The 20,096-nt window shown below is 41.7% G+C and overlaps 2 protein-coding genes across 2 annotated transcripts in view; one reads left to right on the top strand and one right to left on the bottom strand.

Moving 5' to 3' along the window:
- The first annotated feature begins 445 nt into the window (after window positions 1–445).
- LOC107550996 (NK1 transcription factor-related protein 2-like) lies at window positions 446–3,958 on the top strand. Its single transcript, XM_016232473.1, has 2 exons — window positions 446–854; window positions 3,048–3,958. Exons 1-2 carry the CDS (start codon window positions 446–448, stop codon window positions 3,752–3,754), a joined length of 1,116 nt encoding a protein of 371 aa, XP_016087959.1. The 3' UTR covers window positions 3,755–3,958.
- Window positions 3,959–6,506: 2,548 nt separating this feature from the next.
- LOC107550991 (UV-stimulated scaffold protein A-like) overlaps window positions 6,507–20,096 on the bottom strand; it is a 50,316-nt gene continuing 36,726 nt past the window's right edge. Inside the window, exons 10-11 of the mRNA XM_016232467.1 lie at window positions 6,851–7,040; window positions 6,507–6,673 (exon numbers count right to left, since the gene is read on the bottom strand). Coding sequence (XP_016087953.1) covers window positions 6,580–6,673; window positions 6,851–7,040 — 284 coding nt within the window. The 3' untranslated portion in view covers window positions 6,507–6,579. The remainder of the gene's footprint in view (window positions 6,674–6,850; window positions 7,041–20,096) is intronic.

Genomic DNA, 20,096 nt, shown 5'->3' with positions numbered 1-20,096 from the left:
CACATCATCGCTCAATCTTCTCTGGTGCTTCTCATACTCAGACTGAGATAATAGGCTATTAGAGGCATGGGATTAATTTGTAGTCAATTACCACTCACAGTGGAATATGAATGCATAAATAAGCCAGGGCTTGTGTCTAAATTTTGGAGATGATCTGATCTGTGTAAAGGGGAGGGTAGCCAGCTGGGCGCGCGCGCGTGTGTGTGTGTGTGTGTGTGTGACATAAACGACGGGGTCCTGAGGGGACGGTTCAAACCCGAAAAGGACCTGAGCAGGGGGACATCAGCATCACCATCCAGAGACCGGCTGGATCAACTCCTGGCCAAAATCATCTTAAGTAGCAGACTGCACTTATTTGATGTCTTTTCACCAGTATGTGTCCTGTTGAATAAAGAACGGCAAAAGAGAACAGAAGTCAGGCGGCTGTGCTGCCCTCTGGAGAGCTATGAACCGGGATAAAGTGCAGGTTGGCGACTCCATCGTACCTGCCGCTGCCGGCGTGATCGTGGTCGCTCCGCAGGACGGCATGGACGACAAACGCCTCGCTGCCGGAGAATTGCCAGTGTTTAACTGCGCCGGTGGGAGAGAAGATTTACCGGCGGAGAGTCGAGAAACCTCACCGAGACACGAGCCCTCACCCGCGGGCGCGCCTCCTACCGTCCACCGGACAACCTCGTTCTCGGTTCTGGACATTTTGGACCCCAATAAATTTACTAGTAAGAAGCAAACATCTAATAGGTCAAGCTGTGATTTCACGTTTGGTGCAGAAAACAGAAGCGATGACTCAAATCATACGATCGAGCACAAGTCTTATCAAGAGGACTACGACTGTAAAAAAACATCAGGGATTTTAAGTAAGTTACCATTGTTTTTCCCTTGTCATTGTGTATATGTTCAAAATGATGTTTAACATGACAGCGCGAAAGTACATACAAATAATATGGACAAGCATTTTTTCAACATCAACATTGTAGCCTATAAGTTAAAGTTATATAACTGAAATGTGGGCACGTTTTTTTATTTTTTTTATTCAATTAAACATATTAATGCAAAATGTACATGGATGTATAAGGGAGTAAAAAGGTGCTGTGATTGGTCACCGTTTTGGAAAAAAAGTTTTTCACGATTATAATTCACTTTTCACTTAAAATGATACTGTGGTGTGTCAAATGAATTAATAAAAGTTCGAATATTCAATGTAGTCTCATAATTATTTAGGTAATACAAAGAAATCTAGAATAATAACGTTTAAAATAGTTTTTATAACATGTAATTGCAGGACACTGCTTGAATGCCCATATTCAGACCGGTTTTGTTACTTAGGGCGTTTATTATAAGAAAAATCAAGTTTTTATAACAAAATAATGTATTTATTGTTAACAAATGCAACTAGACCTTAAACCACATTTTCTGCACCTGGAAGAGCCATAAAGATGGATTTTAACTAAAGTTTATTTACAGAAGGAATTGTATCAGTTTTTTTTTTCTTTTTTGTAAAATCATTAAAATACTCGTAAATGGACATGTTAAGTCTTTTAATTGAGTGGTTTTGGAGTGAAATAAGGAATTATCAGGATTGCTATTAGATATTACTTTTACAGTTACTCTTGAGACTGGTAGAAACACATTTTTAAATGTAGCCTATGCCACTTGGAATTTTTAATTGTCAAGTGAATACACTGAAACAAATCTTCTGATAATGCCTGCGTTTAAGAATGATTTTGGAGCACTGCAGTCGTGCTGTCCGACAACTTTTTTTTTTTCTTTTTTTTTGAGACCCATGATCGATATCTCCTTTAATAAGTATAATAGGTTGTAATCTTGTAATTATCCGAATTTTAGACCTATAATTTAAATGTTGAGAAAGAGTTTGCAAGCTGCCTGAAAGAGATATACTCATTTCTATAATAGGATATCGACCAGTCTGGAACAGATCCTCCACATTATCAGCGTCTTTACGCAGCAAGTTGCGTTAAATTAAACGCAATCGAATGGGTTTAATTGTTTTTTTCTTCTTCTTCTTTTCTCCAGATATATTAGTGCTTTGTATCGAATCTAAATGGTGAAATCAGAAAGCGCGGTCTTCATCTTATCTTCTGTGTCTGCATTTGCAAGGACAAATATGTGCCAACCTCTATGATTGATTGGAGGCAGCGCGCGAAAGCAATTTTCAATAAACAGTAATTGTAGGCTGCAATAATTTGATAAGGTTTGCGCTGTTTTTAACAGCCGCTTTAAATGGATGAGTAAATTGAGAGTTATCGATTAGACGACCGTGCTGTGATTTAAGATGTCAAGACGAATTGACACGCCAAAAGTGCAATCTACTCTGTCCCCACTTTATATAAAGAGGAAAAAGAACGACTAAAACAGAAATTTCGGTTTAATTTCAAGTGTAAAAATGTTGTTATTCTCTGTTGTTGTTGTTTAAGGATTTAAACTTTAAACTAGTAAACAAAATGCTATAACAATTAGGCATCTGTGCTGAAGTTTATTTTCAGACACTTAAAGTAGAAAACAATTTCTACGTTACTCAATCGAAATCACATTACAAGAAATGTTATATATTTAAATGAGAAAATTAAGGATTGTATTTTAGAAAAGACAAAAATATAGGAAATATAGAGTAAGAAACAACTGAATGTACTTACTAAAATGAACAGAAATTTCGGTTTAATTTCAAGTGTAAAAATGTTGTTATTCTCTGTTGTTGTTGTTTAAGGATTTAAACTTTAAACTAGTAAACAAAATGCTATAACAATTAGGCATCTGTGCTGAAGTTTATTTCAGACACTTAAAGTAGAAAACAATTTCTAAATCACATTACAAGAAATGTTATATATTTAAATGAGAAAATTAAGGATTGTATTTTAGAAAAGACAAAAATATAGGAAATATAGAGTAAGAAACAACTGAATGTACTTACTAAAATGCTTCCCCCCCCCCTCGTTGGTGCTACCAAACTCATATCAGCGGGTGTTAAACTCTGTAAATTCAGGTCATTGGTGTAAAGCTGACTTTGACAACAATGTTTTGTGTTTCCACAGAAGACGGATTTGTGTTCCGGTCAGATGAATGTGAGGCTGATTTTACCCGAGGGAATCAGTCGGACAGCGAGCTGCAGGAGGATCTGTGCAGTGAGGAGAGCAGCGCCCTGCTTGGAAACAACGACGCCGAGTATGGGCAGCATGAGGACGACGACTCACTAAACAAAAGTCCAGAAGGACAGCAGACTCAACAGTCCTCATCAAACGGACAGAATCAGCCGGTGAAACCCAAGCGTAAGCGCTCCGGTTCGGACTCGAAGTCTGGCAAACCCAGAAGGGCCCGGACTGCGTTCACGTACGAGCAGCTAGTTGCTCTGGAGAACAAATTTAAATCGACGCGATACCTGTCCGTGTGCGAACGCCTCAACCTGGCGCTGTCTTTGAGCTTGACAGAGACTCAGGTGAAAATATGGTTTCAGAACCGCCGGACCAAGTGGAAGAAACAGAACCCGGGCGCGGACACGAGCGCGCCGACCAGCGGGAGCGGAGGTGGACCGAGTCACGGGCTGGGCAGCCTGAGTCCTCTGAGCCCGTCTCCTCCTATGGGCGGTCATCTCTCCATGCACACCAGCTATCCGGGTCACGCGCCAGGAGGACTCGTCTGCACCACTCAATTACCCTTTCTGCCGGGTCACGCGGTACTGTCACCCTTCATGCTCGGCTCTCAGACTTACGGAGCTCCCACATTTTACGCGCCGCACTTATAAGAAGAAATCTTTAGGAGATGTCCTGGATCGGAAGAAACAGTGTCCGGTCAACTCGGCACAGGAACATTTTTAACATGAAGCACTATGCTGTCACACACTTGCAAAGACATTTGATAGGTTTGTCTTAAAAACCGAGATGTAGCAACCATTCTGCACTGTGGCAAACCCAGAATTAGCCTAAGTTAAGGAATAATTTTCCTCATGTTCGGCAATACATGATAATAATTAGATTTGATTTCAATTTGCTTCATTTTGATCAACTGTGAATATTTCCGAAGATCAAACTGTATATATTTAGTTATTATGAAATGTGTTTAGACATTAACTTTGAATGCAAATGTAGTAGGGAATTAAACGGTATGTACTGAAACAAAGAATGAGATTGGACTAAAAATCGTGTAAACATAAGCCTAATGAAAAGTTTTTATTATTTTTATTTTTTACTGTGGGCCATATTATTTCATTCTGACGTTGCATAGACTATGCTATTATTTAATTGTTTGTCTTACAATTAAATGGTTGAAATAAAATGACAGATGACAAAGATCAGTTGTCAAACATTTCGTTGGCATGGCTTTATGAACTAGAGTTAAAACCAAGTTTTACATGATCTTGCACTAATATGCTAATGCCTGATTTGAAATAGAATTTTATAAACTGAGAAACCGCTTACTCGAAAAGCTGGAATTAATCGCGGTCAATTTCGTTCAATGAAGCGCGAACAGGAGTTCTATTGGTAATCGTTTACTGTACATTTCACGTCATTTTTACGAATATAGAAAGTTCCCCCCCTTTGAAACCCTTGTGTATAATGGCTGAAATAGATTATTGCTGCGTTGATTTACTTGAACATTAGCCTAACTATTGACCAACATCTAAGAAAATATCATGTTGAAAATATTATCATTTTACATTTATAAATATTTAAAATAAGACAATTAATTTTCCTTTCAAATCACTTATTGTTTTGATAGTTGCTTAAATATCAATAACGTAGCCTAAATGTCAGCTGAGGACTACTGAAAGGCAGTTGAAAAATAGGCTATTAGAATTTCGATTGCAATTTACAGTTTTGTTCGTTAAAAATATTTTAGTCTATTATTGTTTTTGATACTGAAACTGAAGACTGTGATGTTTAACACAGGACTCTATCGTTTCTGAAATTTGCGTACTTTAAGTACTATTAATATTAGGCTAAGTAAGGAGTCCAACGCCTTAAAACGAATTAGTATACTGCTGCTAAAATTCGCACGATTTTCAACCTTGCTGGTGCGATTGTTTTTGATGCATGCTTTGTATACTGCTTAAACTTCGAATGGCATAAAATATTACATTAAACCTATATAAGCAAACTTTTCTTTTACGCGATATTCAAGGAAAATGTTAGTGATTGTTTTATAAAATGGGGGTTTTAAATCAAGTAAAAACTATTTAAAATATTATAAAATATATTTGAAAACGATTGCTAAATTCGTTTCTGGCATGCCAACGTATGATCTTGTTTCGTGTCCAGACATATAAATTCACAATGAAATGGGTGCAAAAGCTACATCACATTTACAGCATTATTAACTACGTATTGTTATCATTATTATTACAATTAGAATGCATTAAATACTTTAAATATTCTTTTAATCACACTTTTCTTTTTCTTTTGCTCCAATTTTGCAAGTGAATAAAATATTTACGTATGGGGGAAATTATAGTCGTTACGTTGAACACATATGAAAAGACGGACCATGACGATCTTTTTTAATACGTCATTATTTTTGTCCGATTAACATATTCTTCGTCGTCCGTTGGAAATCATCATACTTATTTACACATTTAGGGAAGTAGGTTTCTCTATTAGTTTTTAAAGTTTTTTTCTGAGGCAGAAAAGAATGCTACGGCTGCTGCAATAGCGTCCTGTCAGTGTGAGGAATCCATATTCGTTACCGATGGGTGGATGAAAAAAATATATATTTATTTATTTGGTGCAATAAGACCACACGAGCTACACCAATGTCAATTAACACTAATTCTGCAACAGTGAAATCCCTTTCCCAATTAACAGCTTTTTTCAAAAGCATTGCTTCCTTATTAGCAATGCCATAGTTTTCTGCAATATACAGTCAAGTTAACTTAGCTGGCCTCATTTAAAATTGTAAGCCATTCTTCATTTGTTGTAATGCAAATATGTTTTTAATATAATTGTTACAAAAAATTTATATTAATAAAAATGTGTGTACTTACTGTTTCAGCGGATCTAATCGATTAAGGTAAACTACAAGTCTGTCGTGAGGCTATGTTACTCAAAGAACATGCAAACGTTAATAAATTAAATTTTATGTAAAAGTCTTGAAATGAAAAAAAAAAATCCTACCTTGCATAGGCCTTCATATGTTGCTGTGATGTGTTTTTAATCTTCACAACAAAGAAACCCCTTAAATTAATAAAGACAAAGTCATGTCTTATAAAATCAGTAGAAATTTACTCTATATTAACATTCACATAAGACTTACACTGACAACATATTTCTTTAAAAGTACTGTTATATTTATATAATTCTGGATCACAAATAGGTCTACTACAATGTAGCAAAGACAAAAGTTTGGAAAATACAATGTTGAAAATACAAAATTTAATCAAATTAAAATTTATAAATTAGTTACATACCACTCAGAACAAAAAATTAATTAATTAATACAATTATGCAGGCATTACAAATGACAATCCAAAGTTGACAGTACAAAGATTATAGTTAATTTGAGGCACAGTATTAACAATGTGCTTTTGTTCTGCATAAAAATCCAAACTGGTGTGTGGCAGTACGGCTGTATCCTTTAATTCAGTGCATAGTTAAATTGATTTGAAAATTTCTCATGTTTCCTCTTGTCCATCTTGTTCATGACCTCCGTAACTCGTCTCATGGATCTCCTATGAGGAAACAATGTGGTTGAGATTCAAATGATCTATTTACCCATAACTTGTCAAATATGTTCACCAGTATTCAATACAAATATACTTGACTTCAGTTATCTCCCAATATAGCAAAAAGTATCAGGCCAATTTAGTGATTTTCTATTTAATCTTGGAACATCTATTATTACTCACTTGTTAAAGACTTTCTTCTCTAGTCTTGAACGAGATGTACTGGCATTTTGCTTTAAATCTGTAAGGTTTGGGTACTTTTTCTTTGACTTTCCTTTGTTGCCATTCTTTCCCTTCCCATACGTCTTTGAGGAGCCCAGATCTTCTCCAGTTGCAGCTTCGATCTCCCTCATGAGCTCTGGGTCTCGCCAATCTCAATAAGAGAAAGGTTGCCATGCAGAATAGAGATCAATGCACCATACATTTATTCACATTTCACATATTTGATCCCTTGAATTCTTGGGGAAAAAAGAAACTTATTCAAATTTGAATGTTTCATCTATGTTAAATCATTTATCCTATTGAATATAAAGATCTGATCATGGCCTCAACCTTTGATTCTGGTAAAATGAGTGATCGTAATGGTAAGGACATTTTAGCTTAATGGTGAAACTATGACTGGAGGAGATTATTCTAATATGCTGATTTGGTGCTCAAGAAACATTTCTTATTATCGATGATGAAAACAGAAAATCAGTTAGGAAACCATTTTTTGGTTTGTTTTTCAGGATTCTTTAATGAACAGAAAGAACAAAAGAACAGCATTTAAGAATGTTAAAGTTTTTACTGTCACTTCTGATCAATTATTAATTTCTTTAAAAAAAAAAACAGATCACACACTTTGTACAGTAGTGTAGATAGATCAACTTTTCATTAAGCATGTCCCCTACTGTTGATACATGCATATCTTGCAATGATAAAATGGTAGCTGTTAAATTATTTACAATCTCCAAAGTGTTTAATTGCACAGAGTACTGCGCTTCATCAGTCTGTAGTGAAACGCATGCATGCAAAAAACAGCTTTTTCAAATGCCTTTTAAATGAATATGGAGGAGTTGGTCGTCCCTATAAGGATTTATGGAGGTGAAAGGCCCCCGTTACATGAGTGCTACACTCCGTCCTCGCCTTTAGTCAAACTACACTAAGTCAAGCCTTTAGGGGCTTAATTCTCCCTGTGAGGATGTTGGGCAGTTCGCATCTGCATAAGTCAGGCACACATGAACATCACAGGCAACAGCTGCAGTCAGCTTATTTGATTATCTATAGAAAACACATTTAAAGGGGTCATATGATGCTTTTTTAAAGATCGTTATTTTGTGTATTTGGTGTAACAGAATATGTTGACATGCTTTAATGTTCAAAAAACACATTATTTTTCAAATACTGTACATTACTGTAGGTCCTCTATGCCTGCTTCTCTCAAACACGTAGTTTTCAACAAAGTCCCTCCTTCCGACAAGCGCAGTCTGCTCTGATTGGCCATTGAGACTTTAGTCTTTGCAACTTCAGGGATCTTATCTATGCACAATCAGCTTGTAACACTCCAAAGAGAAAGGAAAACTTGAAATCGCATCATATGACCCCTTTAAACACAAAAATTCTATAATAAGATGGTTGTGAAGTGCACAGTAATATTGCTCTTTGGCTGGTTTGCACCAGTCTAGACTATTCTGGGTTAAATATAATTTAAGTTAAAGAAATAATTGACTGCAAAAAGGCAAAAATTGGGGTTATGGTGAGGCAGAAATGCAAAGCTTATCATTTTAAAAAAGCCTTCACAGTATTTTTTTCTGTTAAAATTTGTATTATTTCAGCTACAAAGCTGTTCTCTGCAATTTTACAGCCATTTTATGGTTTATCACAGGGGTGCCCAATCCTGTTCCTGGAGATCTACCGTCCTGTAGAGCTCAGTGCAAACCCTGCTCCAACACACCTGTCTTTAATTATCAAGTGTCCCTGAGATCTTAATTAGCTGGTTTATATGTGTTTGATTAAGGTGTGAGTAGTTTAGATGTCATGAAATTGGCTCCAGTCAATTTTAAGTGTCTCACTATGACACCTATCTTTGCTTTTTTGAATAGAATTAGAGGAAAATAATTGTTGTGTTATGCTGAATTATGCCACAAATATTGTCAACTATTAACCTATTTTGAACCTGGAATATGCCTTAAAGACAACAGACAGCAGCTCTAAAGCCAGAAACAAATGCTTGGCCGATACTTTCCTTCAAAAGTATTTGCCACTGACATGGGATGTGTAATTATTCTATTCTATGGTGACAGTTCAACTAACTTTGAAGTAGTTGATCTTAAAAAACAAAACTGACCATAGCTGTAACATATTTTTAGTACAAGGCTCCAGTGCACGCTGCCATAATGATGAGAACAACATATTTTTGTTTCCTTCTGTTAAAAGTGAGACCAATATATTAAATGTTAAATGCCGTGTTGTTAAATAAGGGGGAAAAAACATTTTGTCTTTATAGAAAGATTTCAAAGTAGTCATCCCATATTATCACAGTTTAAAAAGAGCATCCCCCTTTTATATCAATAATGCAACTTAAAGGGGTCATGAACTGCCGTTTTTGTTTTTTTAATTTTGTACTGTTCTCCGAGGTCCACTTATTACAGTGTTTCTCAACCCTGGTCCTGGGCGCCCCCCAACACTGCTCATTTTGTATGTCTCCCTTGTCTGACACACCCATTGCAGGTCCTGGAATTTCTTCTAATGAGCTAATGAGTTGAATCAGGTGTGTTTGATTAGGGAGACAAAATGTGCAGTGTTGGGGGGCGCCCAGGACCAGGGTTGAGAAACACTGACTTATAATGTTAAGATTTTTACATCAAAAATCATCATAATTTAGAAGTAATAGGCTATCCTGTTTTGCTCATCAGAACACTCTGTTTGAATAGGCATGGCGGATTGTAGACTCTGAAGTAAACGCCCACTGCTATGATTGGCTAACAGCTGTGCATGTTTGACACCCTACATTCCTCATAGATGGACGCTGCAGTGATTAAGGTTAAAAATGCATAAATACTCAGTACATATCAAACGATCTGTAATAACAGACGAAGCAATAGTGATCACGTAATAAAACAGTTACACGTCAGTGCCGATAGCCTCGTGGGCAGCATGTCGACATATAGCGCCGTTGCGCTTCGGGTGCCCTGTGTTTAAGTCCCAGCTTGCAGACCTTTCCCGATCCCATCTCCCCTCTCTCTCCCATTTCGCTTTGTAGGGTATCAGAGTGAATCAGACAATTTAAGATTTGATCAGATTGGTGAACAACCCAAAGAGTCAAATTCCACAAAGAGGCCCAGGATAACAAGTCAACGTCATAAATCTGCACAGATCCTAGTGCCAGCCAGTCTGAAGCAAGCCTAACCAACCAGCTCTTTCACAGAACAGCTTGCCTTCACAGTATTAACATAAAATAACACATTGATAATCCCAACTCAGGAAGGAGTTTGTCAAATTTGGGGCAAGTAACCAAGATTAATTGTCAAAGAGATGCACAGCTGACCATCACATGTAAATCCATGATAGAAATCATGAGCTACATACTTGTTCGGACTGGTTTCCCCCACAGAGGACAAAGACCAGGCTCCTTCTAGAATTTTGACCTTTTTGTTCCTCACAAAGCACACCCTCACGTTCACAGAACGACAGAGAGACTGTTTTTTTACATATGTAGATGCATCTACAATCATCTTAAAAGGACTTATAAACGAATATCAGTCCATTGCATAACTTCATAGCATGTATGTAACCCACACAATTGTCTATAATGTTCTAATCACTCAGTGGCTACGTTTACATGCAACCAAATAATCCATTTGTAATCGGATTAACGGCTCAATCGGACTGAAAAACCTTCATGTAAACACCTTAATCGATCCGATTGAGCTCGATCGGAATGAAATTTCGATCGGATTGAAGGGGGTGGTTTATTCCTTTTCTAATACAATTGAGAGTGCATGTAACCACTTGATTTGATTGAACCCCGAATCTGAAATGACTGCGCATGTGCAATGACGCAGAAATAGCGTAATGACGTATGACGTGCGGAATGAGCGGTTCTTCCTTTTGAATAAAGTGTTGTATAAATGTGTGTCCTGTCATTATAAAAAGTCTCCGGTTACTATGGTAACCTCGGTTCCCTGAGAGCGGGAACGAGACATCACGGAGACATTTTTCCGTTATGGGAACTCCTTCCCTTCCAACCTTTCTTGAAGTCCTATTGGCTAACGCCAGTCCAAATGACTGGCCAATTGTCGCGAAGTATGCAAATCGCATGCAAATACTGACGAGCTTGAGAGGCAGTATAAAATGCGGTGCACGTGACAATTACGTCAGAATCTGATACTGAATGCCGCTTAGCTGGTCGAGCAGCGAACACGGCGACCTCCATGATGTCTCGTTCCCGCTCTCAGGGAACCGAGGTTACCATAGTAACCGGACACGTTCCCTCTCGAGCTTTCACGAGACATCACGGAGACATTTCTCCGTTATGGGAACGATATTCAATCCCGCCGTGAGAGAGGCTACGAGCAGCCTGAACCAGTCACATACTCAGCGAAGATAGAACACACAATTTCCACAACCAATAGTGACGCTTGCTAGGTGGGCTCACAGCTGATAGGTGGAGACAAGCCAATGAGCGTCTACAGCCCAGGTATACGAAATTTGCAAATCTGGTCAGTAATAACGTATGCTGCGCTGAGAACAGGGCAGTAGCAACAGTACTGTAAGGGGCTGCACAGACATAACTGTGTTTAGCAGCATAACACATAACCTGATAATGGTAGTATGAAGGGAATCAGACATGAATAACAGGAAGCTGCACTGAGTACAGGGCAGACAACAACAACATTAGCATAGACGGCTGCGCAGAGTAACTACTGTGCGAGGCAGCAACACACATGAATAGAGGTAGCATAAACGTGAATCAGTCACTCACCGACAGCACTTGGGAGGCTAAGGACTGAACGTCCAGCTTGTAAAACCTGGCGAAGGTATTCTGAGAAGACCAGCCGGCTGCAAAGCATATATCTTGAATAGACATACCTCTCGACCACGCCCAGGAGGAGGCGATAGCTCTTGTTGAGTGGGCCCTAATGTGCAAAGGGCATTCCAAACCTTGGCACGTATAAGCAGCCGTGATAGTGTCAACAATCCAGTGGGAAAGTCTCTGTTTTGACATGGCCCAGCCCTTTGCACAACCTCCGTAGCACACGAGAAGCTGGTCAGATTGCCGAAAACTGTCCGAACGGTCAATGTAAATCCTCAAAGCCCTGACGGGGCACACCGAAGTCTGAGCATACGCATCACGTGAGGTTGATCACTCACAAGACAGGGCGGTCAGCGAAACAGTCTGCGCTCTGAAGGGGGTACATAGTGATTTAGGCACATAGCCCGGTCTCGGCCGGAGAGTGACGCTGCAGTCACTGGGTCCAAAGCGAATACAGTCGCTGTCCACAGAAAACGCATGTAAATCCCCTATGCGCTTAGCCGAAGCCAGGGCAAGAAGAAGTGCACTTTTGAGAGATAGCTCCCTCATATCAACGGATGCTAAAGGCTCGAATGGTGGCTGTGAAAGAGCTCTTAACACCCCCTCTATGTTCCAGGGCGGGACTGAAGGCGGACACGGGGGATGCAATCCCCTCGCTCCCTTAAGGAAACTCACCACCAGCGCATGCCTACCGATCGATTGCCCGCCCAGCGGGGAACGAAATGAGGCAATAGCGGCCACACTCATATCAACGGATGCTAAAGGCTCGAATGGTGGCTGTGAAAGAGTTCTTAACACCCCCTCTATTCTTAACACCCCCTCTATGTTCCAGGGCGGGACTGAAGGCGGACGCGGGGGATGCAATCCCCTCGCTCCCTTAAGGAAACTCACCACCAGCGCATGCCTACCGATCAATTGCCCGCCCAGAGGGGAACGAAACGAGGCAATAGCGGCCACATAGACTTTCAGTGTTGATGTGCCACACCGAGCCGCTCGCTTGAGACAGCAGATCCTTCCTGATTGGGATAGGCCAGGGCGGCGCCACTAGCAGCTCTGTCAGGTCCGGGAACCAAGGCTGGTTCGGCCAGTTCGGGGCGATGAGTATCACCGAAGCCCCCTCCTCCCTGATCTTGCATAACACCAGCAGTAATATCTTGATCAGAGGAAACGCAGACAGCCTGGCTACCAGCCAGTGCGATGTCAGAGCGTCCCCTTCCAACGGGGAGTGAGACAGGGAGAAGAACAGTGGGCAGTGTGCATTCTCGCTCGTGGCGAACAGATCGACCTCCGCTCTCCCGTAGCGGGCCCAAATCATCTGAACCGACTCGGGGTGCAACCTCCTTGAGGAATCCCTTTCCTCGAAAGCATGTCCGTCCCGCGATTCAGGTGACCGTGTATGTGTGCTGCTTTGATGGGAGAGAAAGTGACGGTCCGCCCATAGCAGGAGATTCGCTGCCTGCTTGTACAGAGCCCTGGAGCATACGCCTCCTTAGTAATTTATGTACGACACCACAGACATGTTGTCATGCGAATCAGTACATGTCGCTGTTCCGGCTGCGGCCGAAAATCCTTTAGAGCTAAGAACATTGCTTCCAGCTCCAAGCGGTTTATGTGCCACCGGCTCTGAGGTTCTGACCACAGCCCCGAAGCCGGCATGCCCTCACACACTGCTCCCCAGCCGCGAGTCGATGCGTCCGTCGTGACCACAACACGCGACGTCACCAAGACCAGGGGAACCCCCAGGCTGAAGAGATCTGGGTTGCACCATGGCTCCAGCGCTTCGATGCAGTCGCGGAAGACCGCGATGCGCAAACGGCCCGAAGCCCACGCCGTCCAAGGGACTCGAGATTTCAGCCATAATTGCAGCGGGCGCATGTGTAGTAAGCCCAGATGACATACCGCTGAAGCAGACGCCATGAGTCCCAGCAGCCTCTGAAATTTCTTCAAGTGAACAGAGCTGCCCAGTCTGAAATGGTGCAGGGAAGACAAAATGGCTCTCATCTCCACCGAGTCGAAGCACACTCCCAGATATGTTATAGACTGACTCGGGGCGAGAATGCTCTTCTGCATGTTGACACATAGCCCTAGGGACACCAAGTGACGAAGCAGCGTGTCTATATGGCTGACTAGCATGTCCCGGGACTGAGCTAAAATAAGCCAATCGTCCAGATAGTTGAGAACGCGCATCCCGCTCGCTCTGAGAGGGGAAAGTGCTGCATCCATGCACTTTGAGAAAGTGCGTGGGGCCCTCGAAAGTAAACCTCAGAAAGTGTCTGTGATGTGGTGCTATCTGAATGTGAAAGTACGCGTCCTTTAAGTCCACGGACGCAAACCACTCCCCGGGCCGAATTTGCGCCAGGGTTAGGCGGCTTGGTCATTGGAAGCGCCGGTGAGTGCTGCGCGACTATAACCTGTGTGGGCGGCGGCTCTGCACTGCTTTGAGGTGGGCCGAGCGGCACCACATTGACTGAGTGAGGAGGAAAAAGCTCTTTTTGTGAGCATGTATGCATTTTTATTGAATGAGCATCCAACGCACAAACATTCCCACACATGAACTTGAGGCACTTGGGAGCCGGACCGCTCGCGCACTCTCCTCCTCTCTTCAGACCGTCAGGATGACGACTTTGCAGCCAGCGGCGGGCGAGAGTCACGTCGCTGGCTCCTCCGCTGGCCATGGCTTTTCTCCCGGGACCCCACACCTTTTTCTGGACATCCGGCTCCTGGCGAGCAGACACCGCAGCGGTCGCTGGCATGAGGTTAACCCTCCGTTGAGAAGAGCCAGGTGCCGACGAGGATCTGGATCTCACCGTCTGCTGCTGGAAAGCGCACCTCAGCATCACGTGACTCATGGCTTTGGCGCGCTTTTGAGCCTCCACGAAGTGCTCAATAATGGACTCCACGGCATCACCGAAGAGGCCGGAGAGAGTCACAGGAGCATTCAGCAGCACTTTACGGTCAGCATCCTTGAGGTCAGCCAGGTTTAACCATAGGTGCTTCTGAAGGACGACCATAAAACCCCATGGCCTTACCCACGGCCTGGGCCGCTTGCTTCGTTGCCATCAGCGCGAAGTCCGTTGCCGCACGCAGATCCTTAATGGCCTCCACCATGAGGGCTTCGTCCTCCGCCGGCTGCAGGAGCTGCACTGCTATGTCACATCATCCCGATCACTTTATTTAGCTTTCATGTAAACACTACATTCAGATTCATCAATCGGAATTAATTCAGTCCGATTGAATCCTGCACGGCTTCGAGGGGAGGCTCATGTTCAAGCCTAGGGTCTTGGCCGCTGCAGGACACAGGTGCGCAGCGACGGTCTCCTCGACGGGGGACTCGTCCAGCCCAGGCAGGCGACACAGTGGTCGTGTTGATCCGGCGGCTTAATTGGTCCCACGCAGATCTTGGAGATTGTTGCCACAGTGAATTCAACAGGTGAAGTAGAAGATTCTGACGTAATTGTCACGTGCACCGCATTTTATACTGCCTCTGGAGCTCGTCAGTATTTGCATGCGATTTGCACACTTCGCGACAATTGGCCAGTCATTTGGACTGGCGTTAGCCAATAGTACTTCAAGAAAGGTTGGAAGGGAAGGAGTTCCCATAACGGAGAAATGTCTCTGTGATGTCTCGTGAAAGCTTGAGAGGGAACTCTCATTTCACTGGCAACTGAAGTGGAGCAGGACAACCTCCCACCAGTCCTTGTTTTGGATTCTCATCCACAGGCAACCCGTTTTGGGAGCGGGGAGGGGCATTTTTACTGCGTGATAAATATGAGCAGCATGGCACAGCGGTTTAAATATATATTTATCCATAAATTAATAAATGTTAATTCTGCTGTTAAAAACAAATAAAGAAGCCGTGTAGGAGAGTGGTTATTATGTGCAAACAGTGAGAAACTCTATATCTGTGCAGTGTGCGCATGTCAAAAAAATTTATTCCGATTTGAAGCTCGTGACATAAATGCGCACATCAACCCGATCACTTTATTTAGCTTTCATGTAAACACTACATTCAGATTCATCAATCGGAATTAATTCAGTCCGATTGAACCAAAAATTGTGCATGTAAACGTAGCCAGTGTGTATGTATTTTTAATAACTATTGAATGATACATGAGAAATCATGTTCAAATTATACTCAAATTTCACTCAAAAAAAACGCAAGAGCGGGAAAATTCGGATCATGTGACTGATAAGATAACATGTTGATTTATGTATTGGGAGGAGAAACATAGCAACACCCCGAGCTAAGACAATGTCTAATAGGTCAAGACACCATTTGGGATGTGTCCAACTGCTATGTTTAAATACTCAGGACACCATCAAATTATGCTTTTTCTTGCCTTTTTGCCACTGTGTTTTGACACTGCTTTTTAGCGCTCTTTGAGCGTGCTCTGGCTTACACGCCAGCTGCTCCTCTAAAACCATAAGGAGAAATGCCATCTAGATTCGTCACTCTTCCTGCTGGCTTCTAATTCCTTTTCTTTCCGTTGAGAGTTTCGTGTTCTGAGTTAAGTTTTGCCGCAATGCCGTGTCTCTGAGTCCGACCTCGAGTGGCTGTCTAAAACTTCAACCAGCCCACAACTCCGCAACTTAAGCCAATGCCTAAGACTTCACTATGAACGACCACTGAACTTCCAACCAATCAGCAACCTTGGGAAACTCTTGTGTTTTGAACACAAGAGAAACATTCTGTAATTTTCAGAATTTAAATCTTTCTCGTTAGTCTAAAAACAGCTTATATTGAAGCCAATCTGCTAAAACGACAGGTTGTGGAATGTGTCACGCTATGAGGTAATAGAAGAAGAAGAAGAATGAGCTTTATTGCCAGGTATGTTTACACATACAAGGAATTTGTTTTAGTGACAGAAGCTCCACAGTGCAACAGAATGACAGTGACAAGACAGGACACAGATAATAAAAGGAATAATATAAAAATAGACAAAATAGACAATGTACAAAAAAGCAAAAGCACAATATATAATATAGACAATTTTGTACAAACCCAATTCCAAAAAAGTTGGGACACTGTACAAATTGTGAGTAAAAAAAGGAATGGAATAATTTACAAATCTCATAAATTTATATTTTATTCACAATAAAATATAGATAACATATCAAATGTTGAAAGTGAGACATTTTGAAATGTCATGCCAAATATTGGCTCATTTTGGATTTCATGAGAGCTACACATTCCAAAAAAGTTGGGACAGGTAGCAATAAGAGGCCGGAAAAATTAAATGTACATATAAGGAACAGCTGGAGGACCAATTTGCAACTTATTAGGTCAATTGGCAACATAATTGGGTATAAAAAGAGCCTCTCAGAGTAGCAGTGTCTCTCAGAAGTCAAGATGGGCAGAGGATCACCAATTCCCCCAATGCTGCAGCGAAAAATAGTGGAGCAATATCAGAAAGGAGTTTCTCAGAGAAAAAATTGCAAAGAGTTTGAAGTTATCATCATCTACAGTGCATAATATCATCCAAAGATTCAGAGAATCTGGAACAATCTCTGTGCGTAAGGGTCAAGGCCAGAAAACCATACTGGATGCCCGTGATCTTCGGGCCCTTAGACGGCACTGCATCACATACAGGAATGCTACTGTAATGGAATTTTTATTCACAATTTGTACTGTGTCCCAACTTTTTTGGAATCGGGTTTGTTTGTACAGGTATGATATGTGCAAATTTTAAATGTAAATAAGTGTGTGTTAAATGATGTATACTGGTGTTGTGTGTTCCACGATTATTGTTAAGTGTTCATGAGATGGATTGCCTGAGGAAAGAAACTATTCCTGTGTCTGGCCGTTCTGGTGCGCAGTGCTCTGTTGCCGTCGAACAGATGGCAACAGTTCAAAGAGGGAGTGTGCTGGATGTGAGGGATCCAGAGTGATTTTGCTAGCCCTTTTGCTCACTCTGGATGAGTACAGTTCTTGGAGAGTAGGGAGGGTGATTCACTCAGCAGTCCGGACTATCCTCCGTAGTCTTCTGAGGTCAGATTTAGTAGCTGAGCTGAACCAGACAGTTATAGAAGTGCAGAGGACGGATTCAATGATGGCGGAGTAGAACTGTTTCAGCAGCTCCTGTGGCAGGTTGAACTTCCTCAGCTGGCGAAGGAAGTACAACCTATGCTGGGCCTTTTTGCCAATGGACTCAATGTGTTTGTCCCACTTCAGGTCCTGAGAGATTGTGGTGCCCAGGAACCTGAAAGACTCCATTGTTGTTACAGTGCTGTCCATGATGGTGATTGGGGGGAGAGCAGGAGGGTTTCTCCTAAAGTCCACTATCATCTCCACAGTTTTGAGCATGTTAAGCTCCAGGTTATTAAGACTGCACCAGACCGCCAGCTCTTTAACCTCCTGTCTGTAAGCAGACTCGTCACCGTCCTGGATGAGGCCGATGAGTGTGGTGTCGTCTGCAAATTTCAGGAGCTTGACAGAGGGGTCTTTAGATGTGCAGTCATTTGTGTAGGGGGAAAAGAGCAGCGGGGAGAGGACGCAACCCTGGGGGGCGCCAGTGCTGATCGTATGGGTGCTGGATGAGAATTTTCCCAGCCTCACTAGCTGCTGCCTGTCTGTCAGGAAGCTGGTGATCCACTGACAGATGGAGGTGGGCATGGAGAGTTGAGTTAATTTGGGCAGGAGGAGGTTTGGGATGATAGTGTTAAAAGCCGAGCTGAAGTCCACAAACAGGATCCTCACATAAGTCCCTGGTCTGTCTAGATGTTGCAGGATGCAATGCAGTCCCATGTTGAGTGCTGCTGAGTGCGGAATAGAGACACCAGCCACCATAGTCCAATGTTTACCGGGAGCCAGAGCGCCTGACATCTTGGCAAATTTAAAAGTGCTGGCTAATGCTTGACGTAAATTCAGTAAGATTGTTATTCACGCCGGTGCTAATGATGTTCGACTTCGCCAGTCGGAGATCACTAAAAATAAAATTAAAGAGGTGTGTGAACTTGCAAGTATGATGTCAGACACTGTAATATGCTCTGTTCCCTTCCCTGCTTACCGTGGCGACGAGATACATAGCAGACTGTCGTCACTCAATGGCTGGATGTCTAAGTGGTGCCCGCAGAATAACATAGGTTTCATAGACAATTGGACGAGTTTTTGGGGCAGACCTGACCTGTTGAAAAGAGATGGTCTTCATCCCTCCTCCACTCTTCTGTCTAGAAATATGGCACATAGTCTTAAAGTTTGTACTTGACTAACTGGGGCCCAGGTCAGGAAGCAGACAGACTGGCTAAACCGACCGTCTGCTAGCCACCTCACGTCACAGAAATCAGTTAATTCTGAGCACATAGAGACCCTTTCAACTAGATATCACACTATAGAGACTGTGTCTGTTCCCTGAACTAGAAAATAAAAAAAAACGGCCAAACCAATTTAAGAGTAACAATTTAATTGATGTTCAACAAATAAAAAACGGATGTAATATGGATAAACAAATGATAAAGCTTGGCTTATTGAATATAATGTCCCTTTCTATGAAAGCACTTTTTGTAAATGATATGATCTCTGAGCATAACCTAGATGTTTATAACAGTAATCTAGTCTACCACCCAAGATTACTGTTATAAACATGAGCCATGTCCAAAAAGGGGGGAGGTGTTGCTACAATTTATAACAATATTTTCAGTATTTCTCAGAGGGCGGGCTTCAAGTACAACTCGTTTGAAGTAATGGTGCTTCATATAACATTATCCAGCAAAACAAGTGTTAATGATAAATCCCCTGTGATGTTTGTACTGGCTACTGTATACAGGCCACCAGGGCACCATACAGACTTTATTAAAGAATTTGCTGATTTTATATATGAGTTAGTGCTGGCTGCAGATAATGCTTTAATTGTTGGTGATTTTAATATCCATGTTGATAATGAAAAAATGGCACATAGTGCCATTGGAATCAGCATTCATAGACATTTTGAACTCTATTGGGGTTAGACAACACGTGTCAGGACCTATTCATTGTCAAAATCATACTCTACTATTTAATACTGTCACATGGAATTGATGTTGATGGTGTTGAAATTATGCAGCCAAGCAATGATATCTCAGATCATTATCTAGTCTTGTGCAAACTTCATATAGCTAAAACTGTCAATTCTACTCCTTGTTACAAGTATGGTAGAACCATCACTTCTACCACAAAAGACTGCTTTGTAAGTAATCTTCCTGATTTATCTCAATTCCTTTGCGTATCCAATACCTCAGAACAACTTGATGATGCAACAGAAACTATGGACTCTCTCTTTTCTAGCATTTTAGATACGGTTGCTCCTTTACGTTTAAGGAAGATTAAGGAAAATAGTCTGACACCGTGGTATAATGAGCACACTCGCACACTAAAGAGAGCAGCCTGGAAAATGGAGTGCAGCTGGAGGAAAACAAAACTAGAGGTATTTCGTATTGCTT

This window comes from Sinocyclocheilus grahami, unplaced genomic scaffold (assembly GCF_001515645.1).
Source record: "Sinocyclocheilus grahami isolate Dianchi unplaced genomic scaffold, SAMN03320097.WGS_v1.1 scaffold411.1, whole genome shotgun sequence".
In the NCBI taxonomy this organism is placed as follows: domain Eukaryota; kingdom Metazoa; phylum Chordata; class Actinopteri; order Cypriniformes; family Cyprinidae; genus Sinocyclocheilus; species Sinocyclocheilus grahami.
This window is presented reverse-complemented; position numbering and strand designations above follow the sequence as displayed.

Excerpts from the sequence above, each read along its gene's own strand:
- LOC107550996 (XM_016232473.1), top strand. The coding sequence starts at position 446 with ATGAACCGGGATAAAGTGCAGGTTGGCGACTCCATCGTACCTGCCGCT. Across the intron at positions 855-3,047 it reads AAAAACATCAGGGATTTTAA|AAGACGGATTTGTGTTCCGG; the intron begins GTAAGTTACCAT and ends GTGTTTCCACAG.